This window comes from Phoenix dactylifera, chromosome 2 (assembly GCF_009389715.1).
Source record: "Phoenix dactylifera cultivar Barhee BC4 chromosome 2, palm_55x_up_171113_PBpolish2nd_filt_p, whole genome shotgun sequence".
In the NCBI taxonomy this organism is placed as follows: Eukaryota; Viridiplantae; Streptophyta; class Magnoliopsida; order Arecales; family Arecaceae; genus Phoenix; species Phoenix dactylifera.
Window position 1 is genome coordinate 27,154,718 of NC_052393.1, and position 16,817 is coordinate 27,171,534.

General features: G+C 38.0%; 2 protein-coding genes across 2 annotated transcripts; one reads left to right on the top strand and one right to left on the bottom strand.

Annotated features, from left to right (window-relative positions):
- The first annotated feature begins 1,469 nt into the window (after window positions 1-1,469).
- Window positions 1,470-12,739, top strand: LOC103714533 (dnaJ homolog subfamily C member 17-like). Its single transcript, XM_039123828.1, is given in 5 exon segments — window positions 1,470-2,140; window positions 2,866-3,018; window positions 3,020-3,092; window positions 8,035-8,210; window positions 12,135-12,739. Coding segments are annotated over 5 exon segments (930 nt in total). The 5' UTR covers window positions 1,470-1,639; the 3' UTR covers window positions 12,162-12,739.
- A 2,360-nt stretch (window positions 12,740-15,099) lies between these two features.
- Window positions 15,100-16,378, bottom strand: LOC103714534 (probable esterase PIR7A). The gene is made up of 3 exons (XM_008801815.4): window positions 15,982-16,378; window positions 15,585-15,719; window positions 15,100-15,471 (listed from the first exon to the last, which is right to left on the bottom strand). The coding sequence occupies exons 1-3, from the start codon at window positions 16,354-16,356 to the stop codon at window positions 15,193-15,195; spliced, it is 789 nt and encodes a 262-aa protein (XP_008800037.2). The 5' UTR covers window positions 16,357-16,378; the 3' UTR covers window positions 15,100-15,192.
- Window positions 16,379-16,817: the final 439 nt, after the last annotated feature.

The window sequence follows — 16,817 nt, forward strand, 5'->3', positions numbered from 1 at the left end:
GGAAATCATTGTTTACACCGCATCTAGATTGATTACTGCGATTTATAGATCAACAAATTTTAAAATGTCATCCAGTGTAGACCTAGTAGTAGTAGGTCTTCCAAAGGAGCATATTATGCAATTGCAGTAAGTGGTTCTAAAATGATGTCAACCTTCGATTAAGTACCAAGGTGCATACTAAGAACTTAATTAGCAAGCTTAAGTACTCGACTGGTAAGTTGCAGTTGTACTTAACAAGCAGATAAAGTTGTGCTCGACTAGCATACAAATTACTTAGCTAGCAGGTTGAGAACTAATAGATTGATACAGACCTCAGAGCAAATACCAAGTTGCATGCCCAAATACCAAGAATACAGGCCAAAGCATCAGAGGTGCAGGCCGAAATGGCAAAGGTGCAAGATGAAACATCGGGATGAAGGCCAAGTATCTAGGATGCAGACCAAGAGAGATGAGAGGTATCAGTTTAGGACAATGCCTTAAATGAAGTGAAACTCCAGAGGGCAGCTAGCCGATAATTATCACTATTTAGAATATGAGAGGAGTGGTAGCACTATCTTAAATGTAAAAGTGGTAGAAGGGAGGTAACTGCAATGCATAATTGTAGCGGCCCATATGGTGCAATAAGGTGGCATCCCAATAGTAAAAGTTGTTTATGCAGTAGAGCCTGCTACCATCTATCCTTTCCGATCCTTCCTCTCATTTGTTGCAAGCCCATTCTTCTCCTCCATCCCATCCAGAGGGGGAGCAAGTATCTTAGATAGGATTGTGGACCGAGTTGATATAGTTATTATAGAGGTAAGAATCTCCATGCACAATCATTTTTGTCAATCTCATGGATGCCTCAAGATCCACTACCAACACCATCCCAGCCTTGGCCCTACGACCCCCATGTGGATCTCATGGACGCCTCCATCAAAGTTGCCACCCAAATGGAGAACAGCTCCTTCTCCTTTCCTCCGGCAGGTCGGATTTTGTTACAAGGTTCCATGTTGTTAGTTAAGTGAACATGGATGGGTAAAAGCCCCATATTGTTGGTTAAGTGAACATTGATTTTCTTTTACCAGGTTACATGTTCTTGGTCCCCATATTGTTGGGTAAGTGAACATGGATGGGTAAAAGTGGATCCCTGCTTTACTCTGCATGGAAGTAGGAAAGCTATTTCTCATAACCATAACCAAGTTTGATGTGGAAAATGGAAGGGTAATAAAATCGCCGTCCTGCAAATAAAAATAGATTCGATTGGCTCGATCCCCAGATAGGCATAAAGAACCCAATATTGAAGAGATATTGCACATGAAATGCGAAAGAAAACTCTAATTTAATATTACTAATATATTTTTAATTTATTGTTCCCTATTTTTTGGGGAGTATTTATTTATTGTTCTATTTTTTTAATTTATTGTTTTATATAATATTTTAGAAATCTAACATTAGGTCCGTATCCAGTTAACGGGTCGGATTAAGGATCCTTCGAACGCGCGACAGGTATCTTTTTTATTTCAAGAAACAAGCCCACCGCCCTCGCCTGTCTCCTCCCGCCGCCCCTCCTCTCCGGTGACAGCGGCGACGACTCCCCTGCTGTTCTCGTCCTCCTCCTCCTCCTCCTCCTCCTCCTCCTGCATCGCATCCAGTCCTCTCCATGGCCGGCGGCACAGCCTCGGGAACGGGGGAGGAGGACAAAGTCGACCACTACGCCGTCCTCGGCCTGTCCTCCGGCGAGGAGGGCGCCTCCCTATCGCTCAAGCAGATCGAGAAGGCTTACCGCGAGCAATCCCGCCTCCGTCACCCGGACAAGCGCCCCGACGACCCCAACGCTACAGCCGACTTCCAGCGCCTTAAATCCTCCTTCGAGCTCCTCAAGGACGAGTCCAGGCGCCGCGAATTCGACGCCCGACTCCGCGCTCGCCGCGACCGCGCCCTCCGCGACTCCGCCCTCAGCGCAAAGCGCCGCAAGCTCGCCGCCGACCTCGACGAGAGGGAGCGCGCCGCGGCGGCGGCGGAGGAGGGGAAGGAGGATGTCTTCGACCCGGCCGAGCAGGCCAAGCGCCGGGAGAAGGAGGTCGCGTCCCAGCTGAAGAGGGAAAAGGAAGCGTTCCAAGCCCGGAAGGCCTCCGAGAAGACCGGTCCCCCTTCCACTTCGGTAAAGATTCGAGGGCCGCTCAGATCAGGGTTTCTAGGGTTTTACTTCAGGAGCGAATTTTTGACTGCTTTTTTGATGGCCGATAAATTGTCCCTCCTCCTGGAGAAATTTAGCCTTTTCCTGCCTCTTCTTCTTGTTTTCTGCCCTCAAAATAACTTTTGTAATGTAGAGTACTCGTGAATTCCAACAGTTTTAAGGTGAGTTGATTGTTAGGAATGGATTGGGCTAATGAATGCCATCCTGAATTTTTTTTTTATAACTTTTTTCCGTTTTTCCCGTCAAAGCAACTTTTTAATGTACAACATGTAGCCTCCTGAAGGATATAGCCTTTTTTCCCTAGCTTCCTTTTCTTTTCTCATCAAATTAAATTTAATGTAGGAATGCATGATTGCTCACTATTTGGTGACTAATTTAGCCTCCTGAAAAACTTTTATCTTTTTTCTGCTTCTTGTTCTTTGTTTCTTTCTTCCTCCTGAAAATAACATTTTTAATGTAGAACATGTGAATTTCCTAGATCTTAATTTTTAAGGTCATTTGAGTTTTGATATTTTGGTTTAGAATAACTTCTATAATATATGACTGTAGGCTTGAAACATATTTAGTTCAATGGATTGGAAGAATTGGGTCTTTTAGTTTTTATGCTTTTGGATGCAGAAATGTACAGGAGATTTATGGTTAGAATTATTTTCTAAATGAATTACTTTGGTTGTGTATAATTTCAGCAGACACCGGGGAAAGAGAAGGGAGAGGAGAATGGTAGGACGGCAATGTTGGATAAGGAGAGGTTATTGAAGGTCTCCTGGGAGAGGGATTTGGGGGATTATAGTGCTGTCAAGCTGCGAGAGCTGTTTGAGAGGTTTGGAGCGGTTGAAGATGTTTGTGATAAGGACAAAAGGATCAAAAAAGAGAGGTTCTGCCATTGTCGTCATGTCTTCCAAAGATGCTGCGGTAAGTTTCTGTTCCTTTCTACCATTTAGTATGTACGACTGTGGGTATGTGACAATTGCGCTACATTCTTTGCCCTTGCAATGGATTCATGAAAAGCATTGAAAACTGAAATACTTGCTATAAGAAAAACATGCTTGATCAACAGCAACTTTATTCATATTGCTGATGTAATCCATTCACTAAGCATCGACATTGCGTGGTGTATGACGCTCACCGAGCGGGAGAGAAAGTGAGAGAGAGTGCATGGTGCGGATAGCGAATAAAAGGCCGTTGAGCGTGTTGGATATGGGTTAGGAATTGCACCACCCGAACGTACCGTCAAGGGCTTCAAAATCTGAGGCCCCATCTGCATTCCTTCTTTTTTGCATTAGAGGCCACCACAAAAAGCCTTTCCAATCCCGCATCCACAGCGGCGTCGAAACAGCAGATCCCTTTTCTCTTTTTCCACGGGTCTGAGATGAAAATGGAACATCTGACTCAATGGGAGCTTCACTAAAAGCTGGGGAAGGAAAGGAAGAGCTTCCCCGCAATAACTCCAATAGGCAGAAGTAATTCGGGATTGGAAAAACACCTATTTATAAACTCGCTAAAGGAGCCTTTTTTTGTCTGATTCTATATCAAATTAAGGAATCATGTTTCCATATCAAATTAAGGAATCATGTTTCCACTTTTCTCCGAGTACCAAATGAAAGAAAGTTGAGAAAGAGTCTTCGAAAGGATCCCACAGTTGCCGAAGAAAAAAAAAAATGAAATTGGTGGATTCCAAAAATCCTCAGTTGCATCGCGTTTTGGTCGACCTTTTTTTACTCTCGAGTGCCATAAGGAACTTCGCCTACGGGAACAATACAGACTTATGGAGAGATCCTTGGCAGAGTAAAAGCTTTATATAGCTTATAGCCCGGGTCTTCTTAGTTTCACTTCGTTACGGGAATAGAAGACTTCCTCCAGTGCCTCTTCCAAGCAAAACATCGATAGGTCAACGACTTCGATTTGGTACCGCAACCCTTGCTTCTATTGTTTCTGGAAGAAAAAGTGGAGAATTTGCTAGAGAAAAAGAATCCCAAGATCTAGGGCGTCTTTTTGTATGGAGATAATGCCCTCAATTGTTCAAGCGAGACCGTCTGGATGATTGTCTAACCTATATGAATTTCGCACATGACTCCTCATCATGTGTATTCCGAACCACTTTTCGAAAGTTTTTTCATTTTCTCCAGTTCCCATAATTCGCGAAACTCGTGATGAAGAGGGAAAGTCTTTGAAATCTGGCATCTCGCATCGATTTGTGTGATTTTTTTTTTCTTTTCTTCTTTCTAATTCTGTATGAATCTTCTGCTCTGAGATTATTTGAAATTTATATGTTGAACTAGTGAAGTTGTATTTGAGAATTTAGGGAGGACATCTTTAGATATGCAGAATCACTAGCCTAATTGAACCTAATAGTCTAATGGTCTTTGTAATAATTGATTGTTCTGGTGGAAAAACCACTGGTCATGAGCAATTAGAAGAATGGCTTTATAGTTGGAAGTAAAGAAGAACATAGACTGAATTTTCCTCTATTACTTATCAGTTGTTGTATATTGCATTATATTACTATTTTAATTGAATAAAACATTGTCGCTTAAACATCTTATACCTGCATTGTGATAACAAACAAATTCTGATATTTAGATGAAGGTTTTAGAGGTTCTTGACAAAAATATGTATTCAAATCAATACAATTTTCCCCTCCCATAAAAAAAGGAGAAAACAAATCACTGCAATTTTCTTTACTGTCGCTTGCTAATTGCTATCATGCTTCTGCGATTTTTTAATGTTTTCTTACAATATACAATCCATTTTCTAAATGATTCTATAAAATGCTATCAAATCTATACAATAAACTTCTATCTTTTGTTCCTAAGAATTTTTTTAATCTGTTTCAGCTCCTTTCTAGCTCTTCTGGCAATGTCCTATTACAAACTCTTCTAATTTCTGTTTTGTATTTTTTCATGACATCTTGTCGCACAAGTTCTTATTTCTCAAGTCATGTCTTCCTAGCTCACTTTATAATATCTGACATTATTATAGTTCATTTTCTTGTTTGGCTCTTGGGAGAGGCTGAACAAGACGTTAAGAGAGAAAGCAATTGCGCAATTGCACATCCCTTTGGCTCTTTAAGTTGGAGGAAGGTGGGGAAAGTGATTGAGACCAGGGTTCAATTCCTCTTCTGCAAGCATTTAATTTTAAGGGAAGGGTTAGAAGGCCTAGCATTCACAAACCACATTGCATGCAAAATTAGAAGAAAAGCCTATGTTACACATGTGTGTTTTAAATATGGAAATAAAATATCTGTATGTGAAAATAAGAATCATTTATATCCATCTCAGTTTGTTTTTCTTTACTTTGTCCGCAGTTGATGCAACTCTTATAGCTCCTGCAATATTCTAATTCCTTATCTTCCCATCCTAGTCTTATCAACCACCTATTTGAACAGTCTCTACCCGTTATATTTGGCTTGCACACACATGCGCACACATAAACATCTCTGAAGAAATATATGCGGTTACATGTATATATACTTGTATAAACATGAAGAAATGTGTATATTTATGTTGGCATGCATATATATTTTTGTGTATGTATTTATGTATGTTTACACATCAAGGAGGTTAAAATTCTAAGTGCTTGACAAAATCCGAGAAAGTGATGAGCTAGTAGATACTGGAGATCATGCATGATACCAACCTGTTTCATTGAAAAGTCATTAAATTTTTTCAGCAAAAAAAGTCATTAAATGTCAAATATTATTAGTAATATGATGTTAATTAATAGAAGGGATATCATAATTTTTGTATTAATACACAGATGAAGAAAATGAGGGCATTATTAGTTTGGATTATCTGTAATGCAAGTTCAGTAGGTTGGGTGAACATCTTCAAGAGAAGTATTATGAGATTATGTCTTCTTTGATATTTTGCCTAACAATTTCTTTCTGCACCTTCATGTTCGATGTTTATATGTAGTATTAAACTGTTGCCCTAAATAATATTGTAGAAGAATATAAAAAACTTATTCAGGACATCTTTTTTCTAAATTACTCGAGTTAATATTAGAAACACTAGTAAGAGATCTTGTTGGACACTTCTGTCATATTAGCAAGGGGTCACTTTTTCATGGAATGCATAGCAATTAACATTCCTCCTTTTGGTTTCTTTTATTTGTAATTGAAAGTAGAAGAATGAATTTGAAAAGCTCTATAAAGATCCATGCCTTTGTTTAATAAATCTTGCGGGGAAGGTTTCTCACTGTTGAGAATCCTTCTGGAATATATTTGTTGTCAACGAAGATGTCACCCATGTTAATGGAAAATAAGCGTTTTGACCAATTGTTTTGTAAAGTGTTTTCCTGGTCAACTTGATGGTGCCTTGAAGAAAGCCAACTTTGCTCTCCTTTTTTTGGGATTTGTTGATTTAGCTCTTTCATATAGTCTGTCATATTCCGTTTTATGAATGGCTGGTTATAGTTTTCTTATATAGTGGGTGGTATGCATACATTGGAAGAGTCTGCTCTTCTCAGGTAAGTTGTCTTATGTAACTAGCACATAACTAGTGTTCAGTTTAGATCGAGTTTAGGATGATATGGTAGCTTTAGTAATGGCCATTTGTATAAATATAGGTATCTCCTTGTTCACTGATGAATGAGAATATAATGATGAATGCACTTCTTGCAAAAGTTGTTTTGTAATTTAAACGTAACTGGTTAACAATTCAGATAAAGATCAGGATCATATGGTACGTTTGGTCATGGCAAATATGTAGATTCCGATATCTTTTTCTTTGTTCATGAAGCAGAATTTTGTGATAGAAGCGGTCTTCAAATTATAGCATGTGAAGTCTGTAATTTAGACATGCATCTGGATCCATATATGTAAATAGAGGTTTCTCTGTTTTATATACGGATTAGAATATTCAACAAACTTTTAAAAATACTGAAACCTTAAGCTTATATATCTTCTACTTTCTAATTCTGTGTCTTTATATATCACAGTATGGTCCATCAAAGTATTAGTAATGGTTTGTAACTTGATGTCAGTTTTCTGTGAGACTGGTACCATTAGTGGCCAGGGACGCTGCAAGCATTAGAGGGGTCTTCCATGGAACCTATGAAGCTGTTTGGCATATCTAAACGGTTCGCATAGTTTAGGTTCTTCTAAGAGGGATTACTCTTCCGTAATTTCCCATACCTCGACATAGAGAGAATGGAAGGCTTCATATTGGGAAACTATGATTGTCCCTAAGGCACATATGTTGAACCATAGAGTAATGGAAAGAAATATCAGAAACATAGCTTTCTCCCTACTTTCTCTATTTATCCTCTCTCCCTAACCCTCATTATCTCCTTTTGCCCTCCTGGTTTTGTTCTTTCTTTTTCACTTAATTTTGGCACCCCTCTTTCCCTTTCAAGCTCCCTGAATGGTAGGCAGTATTATAGCAGGCATCCAAGTTTAAGTTGCGGCATTCTTTGTTGGTCTTTTGCTTTAGATTGGGGTGCCCCCTGGTCATGACTCGGCCTTTATGTTTTCGTAGCTTTCTGCCAGAGCTTTTGTTAGATGCTTAATTCCCACTGTTTTTTATACCATTTCCTCATATTCTTTTGCTGTTTGGGTTTTGTTTTGTGCTTCATGTGTGTGGGAGGTTGAATTTTCCTGTCCAATTTGTTGATTCCATATATTTGGCAATGACAAAAAAAGTTTTTGGGACAATCTCCCACCTTTTCATATAATGATATTAAAATACCCTGAGCCAAAACCACAGAAGCAAGTCTTTTGGGAGCTAATTCTTAATCAAACTTTGATTTGCCATTCAAAAAAAATGCTTTCTATATCTAAGTTACTGGGGTATATCTGCATGCTAATATTCTCAATATACACTGTATATGCTCATTTATTCTGATTTTATCTCAGGAAGCGGCTACACACAGTATGAGTGGCAGTCTCTCAAATCCTTTGTTAGTTCTTCCTCTTCAAGCTGCTTCTAATAGCTCTCCTGCAAGATCTGCTGAACCAATCAACCCAAAACTGGGCAACATTGTTGGTGCTGGTTTTCAAGATTATGAGGCTTCTATCATGAAGAAACTTCAAAAGGTATAGAACATTTTTTCAGACTAATTGCTATTCCTCAACTTTTGTTGTTTGGTGTTATTTCATCATTCTATTGCTCCTCTTACTATATATTGATGGTAGCCTCCTTTCTTATGGTATAGGAACAAGATTAATCATAAATAGTAAAATATAAAAATTAAATTACAAAGTGCACTAGCAACTGCTTATTTCACCTAGCTGGAACTTGATATACTGATGCATCCAAAAAAAAGGAAAAGTCAAGAGAAAGCGCATATAATTACATTTTGCTAATGTTGTAATCTCCAAACCTGAATTTTCTTATTATCATCCATATAGACATGCATATATTATTTGCAAGTTGCTGTATGTGCATGTTAGTGTTTGCATTTAGATGTGTGCGCTAATGCAATGGTACAAATATGTGTGTATGTGCGTGCGTGTGTGTGTGTGTGTGTCTATATATATATATGTGCTTTTTCTTCAACAGTAAGCAATTTTATTGTGTAAAAAGAAATGCCATTAAAATACAAAAACATTTTAAATGAAGTTAAGTTTTAATATATGAAGCTTTTAACTAGGTAACTCAATGGGGCAATAAGGAAGAAAACTGGGTAGCTGATGCTTTGAGCCGTCGTACTTCTTTGTTTACTATCATGCATGCTACTATAGTTTGTTCGATATTCTTAGAGATATATTGGCTACTGATCCATATTTTGTTAGCATTCTTAATGAGGTACGAGCTCAACAATATGGTGTATTTCAATTATAAGATGCCTTTTTGTTTAAAAGGACTCGCCTATGTATTCCAGATTGTTTGTTAAGGCATAAAATCCTACAAGAGCTATATCTCAAGGGTCACTTCTGCACGAGAGGACATATCAGCTTGTGTCCATGCAATATTATTGGCTCAATATGAGGGATGTAGTGACATATGTCAAGTGATGCCATCTGTGCATGGTGTCAAAAGGGATAGCAACCAATGCGGAAGTATACAATCTATTGCTGGTACCTGATGCACTATGGGCCCATATTAGCATGAACTTTGTGTTGGGATTCCCAAGGCCTCAGCATGGCTTCGACTCGGTCTTTGTGATGGATCATTTTTGAAAATTGCCCATTTCATCGCATGCAGGAAGACAATGGATGCATCTTTCATTGTAGGGCTGTTCTTTCGAGAGGTGGTCCGACTACATGGTGTTCCAATTGGGTCATATTTTTGGACGAGTTTATGTGGGAGATCGGAACAATTTGTTTATTTAGAAATGCTTACCACCCACATACATATGGGCAGACTGAGGTGGTGAACATGAGCTTGGACAATATACTGCAAAGCTTGGTTCGTAAGAATCCGAGGCAGTGGGATCAGTGTCTTACCCAAGTAGAGTTTGCATTCAATAGATCCATCAATAGATTGGTAGGTTGAGTCTTTTCCAGGTTGTGTATGGTTGGAACCTAAGATGTGCTTTGGACTTGGTGCCAATTCGACAACCAGGTTGAACTAGCATGCAAGTTGAAGACTTGGTACAGAAGCGTCAAGATATACATGCTTGGTGCATAAGAAGATCGAAGAATCAAAATAGGCATTCAAGGAGTATGTGATGAGCATAGGCATAGGGTGATATTCAAGGTTTGTGACTATGTGTGGGCTAGCATTACTAGGGACCACTTGACAGCTGCAAAATAGGGAAAACTCACTCCTCGTAAGGTTGGACCTTATGAGCTCGTAGAGAATATTAATGATAATACATACTGTTTGAAGCTATTGAGTCATATTTGCATCCATGATGTCTTTAATGTCAAGCATCTCATGCCATACCATGATGATACATCTAATGAAAAAAATGAATTTGAGGGCAAATTCTCTCCAGTCCGGGGAGGATGATGCAGCATAGGGTGCAGCCAATTGGTATTATGAGTAGTTGGATTATGCCAAACTTCATAGAAGCCAACACGTTCGAAAATTTTGACAAGCAAAAATTTGATTTTATTTCCATCCTGTGAGCGAGTGTGCGAGTAGGCCCATACTTTCTTTATTTGAGGGAAGCAGTTGAAAGAAAAAAAGAGATTGTGCTTGCTAAGCGACTCCTGCTCTTTACAGATAGCTTACCTTATAGGCTTAGACCTGCAATCCCGGAAAAGCAACAGGATTTAGAGGTAATTGTCAGTTTTTCTTATAAATTGTTCATGAGAGATAGTATCGAATTTTAGCCAAATTTCTATATTTGTAATAGAATAATTTGAGCATGTTTTCTTATTATTGAGTTCTATTTTGATTATGATTTCGTACCAAGTTTAATGCTTGAATTAGGGTTAAGGGCTATATTCTATTTATATGCGTCTATTATATTGTATGGGGCAGCCTTTTGATATATTAGTAAAATTTCTCAGAGAGAACTTTCTTCACCGTATGAAGGGTTTTTTAATCCAACTTACTTCAATTTGTGTGCTGATCTTCGAAATTTAACTCCAACAATCGAAACTCCCTTCACCTTCGCGCTGCATCAAGATGTCTATAGGACTTGTATGATATGAAGTAGTTGCACTCTATGACGCCTGTAATCAGGAGATCACTGTGGATGAATCACCTTCAATCCAAATATTTGAAACATTTAAGAATTGACGGACCACCATGATGCCTTCCCAAGCACCTCAAAGTTCAGCCTTGGGAACCGAGACTTTATGGAAATGATACCCAGCTGTCACAAGCACAGAACATCTAAAATCTCTGATTAGAAAAACTTGCTCCATCCTAATCATTTTGCAGTCCACCATTGAACTGATCGATTTTCACTCAAGATTTACTGGGAATATTCTGCCTGTTTGCCCAAACCAATTGATTTAGTTTTATGGGCGGCGTCCTTATTTCTCAGTTTAAAATATAGTAGTTTTATAAATGCACTTCTACCCTTGTATAGAATGAATTGCAAAATTAATATCTCATCACATTTCATCGCACAGTTATTGGTGTGAGAGAGCTGCATGAACCCACATCTGACCTAAATTGCAGCTTATGGGCTAATTACAGTCCTTGAATCTGGTCTCCTATCTCCAATCAGGTCTCTTTTGCTTTGGAAGTCTGCTTCCAACATGGAAGCACCCCATCCCAAAACATCTAGAAGTTGGTCCGGTGCTGTAAAATTCAGATTCTTCCCAACCTTATCCTAATCAGATCTAAGCAGAAGTGACCCTTAATGAAATGAGTGTACATCAGGTCCCAAACTGTAAACTGAATATGAATTCAGGTTGTGTAACCTATGCTGATCCTTGGATCATTTTGGACCTGGACAAGGAATGATTTTCTTATATCAAATAAAATTTGAGTGCAATCTTTTTCCATCCCAAATTTGGTTGACTTCCATTTCAAAACTACTTTGTAATTCTATGTTTCCTTTTTCATTGCTTTGCTGACTAATTTGAATAACTACCATTAAAATAGAAATATTATGAAAGCCAATTTTGCAACTGAAGAAAAGTAACACATTAATGAACAATCATATGTGACACAGAACTAATGCCGATCGGATTAAAATCCAGGGATAAATTGGATAAAGTCTAGTTCATTATTTTTTTTATCAGTATTAGTCCTGCTCCAGTAGTATACAGTTGATTAAGAAATCCAAATGAAATGCCAATTTCTACATTTGATGCAGGAAACAAGTAGGTATGTTTGCTTCTGAAGGGATGATCTAAACCTTCTATTGAATGGAAAATAAGATTAGTAGATTATTTGCAATGATTTCAGAATAATAAAGCTACAAAGTTACCATTTGAAAATTGACTTTGAACTTTGAAATATATTATCGCATGAACAATTTAGAATATGGCAAGAAATTTTGTACATTTGACATCATCTAATATTTTGTTTATGCTGCAAAGTTAACTGCTTTTTTTAATTCATATTCTGATATTTTGGAGCTTACCTACAAATTCATTTTTCATATGCAGGCCAATGAAAAGAGGAAAAACATGTAATAATGTTAAGCAAGCCAACTTGGGAGATCATGAAATGGTTTAGTTTTTCTTTGACAACTTATACATGAAGCAAGTTTCTACTCCAATCTTTTGCGTGTAGTATCAAGTTTATGCCCCAGCAATTGATTTCAATTTAGATTATCCTTCATGAAGTATATGTAGTATAAGATCATGTGCTTGCCTGATGGTGTTCTGCATGAACATCATAACAGGGTGGGCGATACATTCTCTCACATATGGAAACAATTCTTACCCACAGATATTGCATTTGGAAGAAATTTTGCCTTTTCGTAGAACTTGGACATTATCTGGAGTATCCTTTCTACATCTTAAGTTCTGTATATTAACTCATCTAGGGGTGTCTGGGCTTGAAAACATGACATCGCATTCCCTGATGACATTTTACTTCCGTGTAATCTCCAGCATCCCTTTTTGAACGCTGCTAAGGAATACTGTCATGAATCCGCAACAAGTTACAGAATTTATACTGAAGGCAAAAATTCGGCATCCCTGTGGTTGTCAATTAGTTACTTGGACTATGTATTGAGTGATGTTTTATAAGCTGTTCTTTTCTTCTATGCTTCTCTTCTTGTGTTTTGTTTGACATGTGAGTAGCGATTGCGGTGATTAGAATCATTAATTACGTTGAGTGATGTAAGTATGGGTGAGCATGGCATCCCCTCCACCTAGCACGGGTGAAGCTATTTGCTAGCTTGCTGGTGGGTTTTACATGGTAGGCTGCAAATCTCTTGCTTCTGATGTTATTTCCTTGTTCATCATGGAAATTAGGTTTTGGGTTCTGTATTTATGGTCTCTAGATAACTGGATACAATTTATTATTGTATTCCAAATAACCTTCGACTTGTGGCTAAGTCTGGGACTGTTCCAGTGTCTGAGATGGTGATAACTGCCATTAGTAAAAAATGCTATTAGTATTTGCTGCCTTTTTTAGGCTAAGCTTAGAATCCAGGTCCATATGCTGTTTTTGGAGCTAAATGTACATCTGCTAGGGTAGATTGATGTGGATGTGAGCTAGCTTTCTAAACTGAGATGCTTATTATAATATGATCTTAGAGTAATTTTCAGAACCAGAATGGGTGCAAGCCTAGCTGCAAATTTGGGTTTGGATAGGAATGAATTTAGGTCATTTATATCAATACGGGAAACCTTGTCAATTGAGCTATTAGAAACCTGTCACTATTATTTTATTGTCATTAGTTATTATTTATTATGGAAGTGACTTATAACCATTAATTGCCTTAATTTTCCTTGATATTTTTGCTCTCTTATCTTGTTAGATTTCCAATCCTTCATAGAAATTTCCATATGAAAAGTAAGTAGCCATATTCATCCTTTTCTTGAAGTTTAATTTGCTACAACAAAGAAAAATAAACATAACCATAGCAAGGAAGCCTTGTTCCAATGACAGGTTTTTATGGACCCCACTGCTGACCTTTTGGTGTTATAAAAAATGTTATAAGATATTTTAATATCAATTTTGAATATTTATCATAGTTTAACATGGATTTTATGATTGACTATGAATGTAACATCAATTCTTAACCTTTTAAAGTAGTTGAACTTTTCACACGATTTATTCGGTCCATCCTCATACAATTGCGAAGAGCCAAACAATTCAGAGGTAGACAATTTGCTCAAATCTTTAAATTCTCTATAGCAGCAGCAACAAGGTCATATTTTAAGTTGAATTTCTAAGAAATTTTTTCAACTACCTTTTTTATTTAATCTTCAACAATTTCAGCATATGCATGCATTTGATTAACAATTAGTGAATCATGAATAGATTTTCCTTTCTGCATAAATAAATTCTCAAATTTTCATCTAAGAGCTTGAATTGTAATTGTTATTACCTTTATAGTGCCATAAACTCTTGCTTCAAAGTAACCCATGCTGTAGGGAAATGTTTGGCGGCTGAAACTAAATCTCAAATATCTTGAAAGAAGAACATGGTCTTCATCTTTCATGCTCCATATGTTGGGAGTGTCTTCATTAAGGATCGAGATCGTAGGGTGTTAAGATCCCAAACTAATTTTAAGCATGAAGTAGTTCAACTTCAAGATCAGCTAATATATTATTTTGAGTCAAACTGAGCTTAGATTACGAGCGAAGCTGAATAGGAGCTAATTTTGATCAGCTTGCTATACTTACATCCAGCCCGTAAGCGGCGTACAAAATACCGTCGTACAAAGATCTTGTACTTTTTATGTCCTTGGAGGGGTATTTGATATTTGTTGATTAATAGAAGTGTGATATAACTCAAAACGTGAAGGATGAGGAGACAATTGTGGCTATGAAATTAGTAGTGCTAGAGAGACTCTTCATTTAACCTTCTCAAAAGTCTTCTACGTTTAGATGATTTGAGGAACTTCTCCTTATTAAATTCATCATGTGCTTCCTCTTAATTTGCCATAACCAATATTAGGCAATTTAGATGCCATCATCCAACAAAATCATGGTCTACTATGTTAAACTCAATCACATTATCTCCTGTAATTTGGGCTAAATACATGTTATCTATCAAAATATTTGTCTTCGGTTGGTTTGCTTTCACTGCAAACGCCTGCTCTCCTATTGAACTCAATATATAATTGCACTTAGGAAAGTGGAGGAAATAAGAAACTTCCCCTTTTTATCACAAGAGTATTAGAAAAGAGAGTTGTTGATGAATGATTAGATGATTTTTAAAACTTGTGTTTGGTTACCTACTCCACCCCCCACCCCCAAAAAAACAAAAAATAATCATGTTTGGTTAGTTAAGATGCCTATTCTCCTACTAAAATCAATGTATCATCACATTATTTTCTATGCAAGCTGCAATCCAATGGTTGAAGATCGATCATTCTTTCGCACGAAAGATACAACCTGAACCCAACCTAGCCATGTATGCACCCCAACCTCATGCTATGAATCCAATGCAGACCAGAATGAATTCGTTTATTTCTGTAGTTTCTCCAATGGCAAGCGGAGAAACTCCATCTCTATTTATTATCAAGCCAAGTGCACATAAAATTCAATATTTCTTCGCAATCCCGAGGAGGACATTGCAGAGCTCCTTGGCTTTTGAAAGCATGACCATATGATCGGCGCCTTCAATCTCCTTCACCTCCACCCCTGGGCTTCTCTCCGTCATCCAATACTGGAAGTCCGGCATCAATGATCCATCCTCCTTGCTCACAATAAACACTCGGCTCACCGATCCATAGTTCTTCTCTGTGATCATGTCTTCTCTTGTTATTTCATCAAGGAATTGCCTCCCAGGCCTCACTAGCATAGTAGCCAGTGTTAGATCCTACAAACAATATTAGTATCGTTTGAGAATTACAGATACTTGATTTAAAAGAGGTTACGACAAAAGAGAGAGAGAGAAAAAAAAGAAGGTGAAAATTTTGCTGCACATCATACCTTAGGTGGGCTAAGCTGATACATGGTGGTTGCCATGTACTTGGGGCCGAAAAGAAATGAAGTAAATGGATTTTCAGGATCTTCGCTGACAATAATTTTGGAATCCATAGGTCCGGGTGGATTTCTTCTTGAGTACTGGTTTCACCAAATCGTAAGATAAGTTAGAGATTCTAATTCTTTCAACATTTTTCCAGACTAATTTATACAAATCAATGATTTGGATATTCAGATTGACTGGTGATCCAACTCGAGCTAGCTTTCTATAAATTCTCCACATGAAATATTTGAATTTTTTTTTTTCCTTTCTTTTCAAATTTAATTTTCCGTGAATCATGAATCAATCGAAAAGAAAAAAATAGACTAGTTTTCCCATGTAGGAGCATGCATGCATACATACCTCCTGCATGAAGACAGACATGGGAGTGGAGATGCTCGGCATCCATGCAGAGGCAAATACAGCGACTGCAATCTTCTCAGGGAATTTTTCCATGGCAAGAGCGAGGTTGAATCCGCCGAGGCTGTGGCCAACGAGCGCCACCTTCTCGTCCAATGGGATCGACGCCATCACCTCCATTAGTGGCTCCGTGTAGTCGGCAAATCGCCGGAGCTCATCGAGACGCTTGGGGTTTATCCCACTGGCGGCGAGATCGAGCGCCGTGACTCGATGCCCGGCCGACCGCAGCAAGGTGGCGAGCTGGTACCAGCACCATGCTCCATGGCACATCCCATGAACGAGGATGAAGTGCACCATCGCAGCACATTCCACACTCATAACTAGTATTATGTGGTGTCCATCGTTTCTCCTTCATGATATATATATATATATATATATATATATATATATATATATATATATATATATATATATATATATATATATATATATATATATATATATATATATATATATATATACACACACACACACACATGCATGCATGCATGCATGCATGTATACATACTTGGATAAGACTGATAGTTTTCAAAGTTTGCGTTCAAAGAAACAATTTGTCTTCCGGCGACCAAAGAAAGTCGTAGTCTCCAATTAAAATCAATATATTATCATACTTGGATAAGACCGAAGGCATCCGGATCGAGGAAGACAAGGGACAGCTGTTGAATGGCATAATTAAGCACTAGAGTACTAATACTAACTACCAGTCAAAGATGGATGAAAATTTCGCTCTCCTTAATTACGCTGGCAGCAAGGTCCAGCTCAAATCGAGATGAATT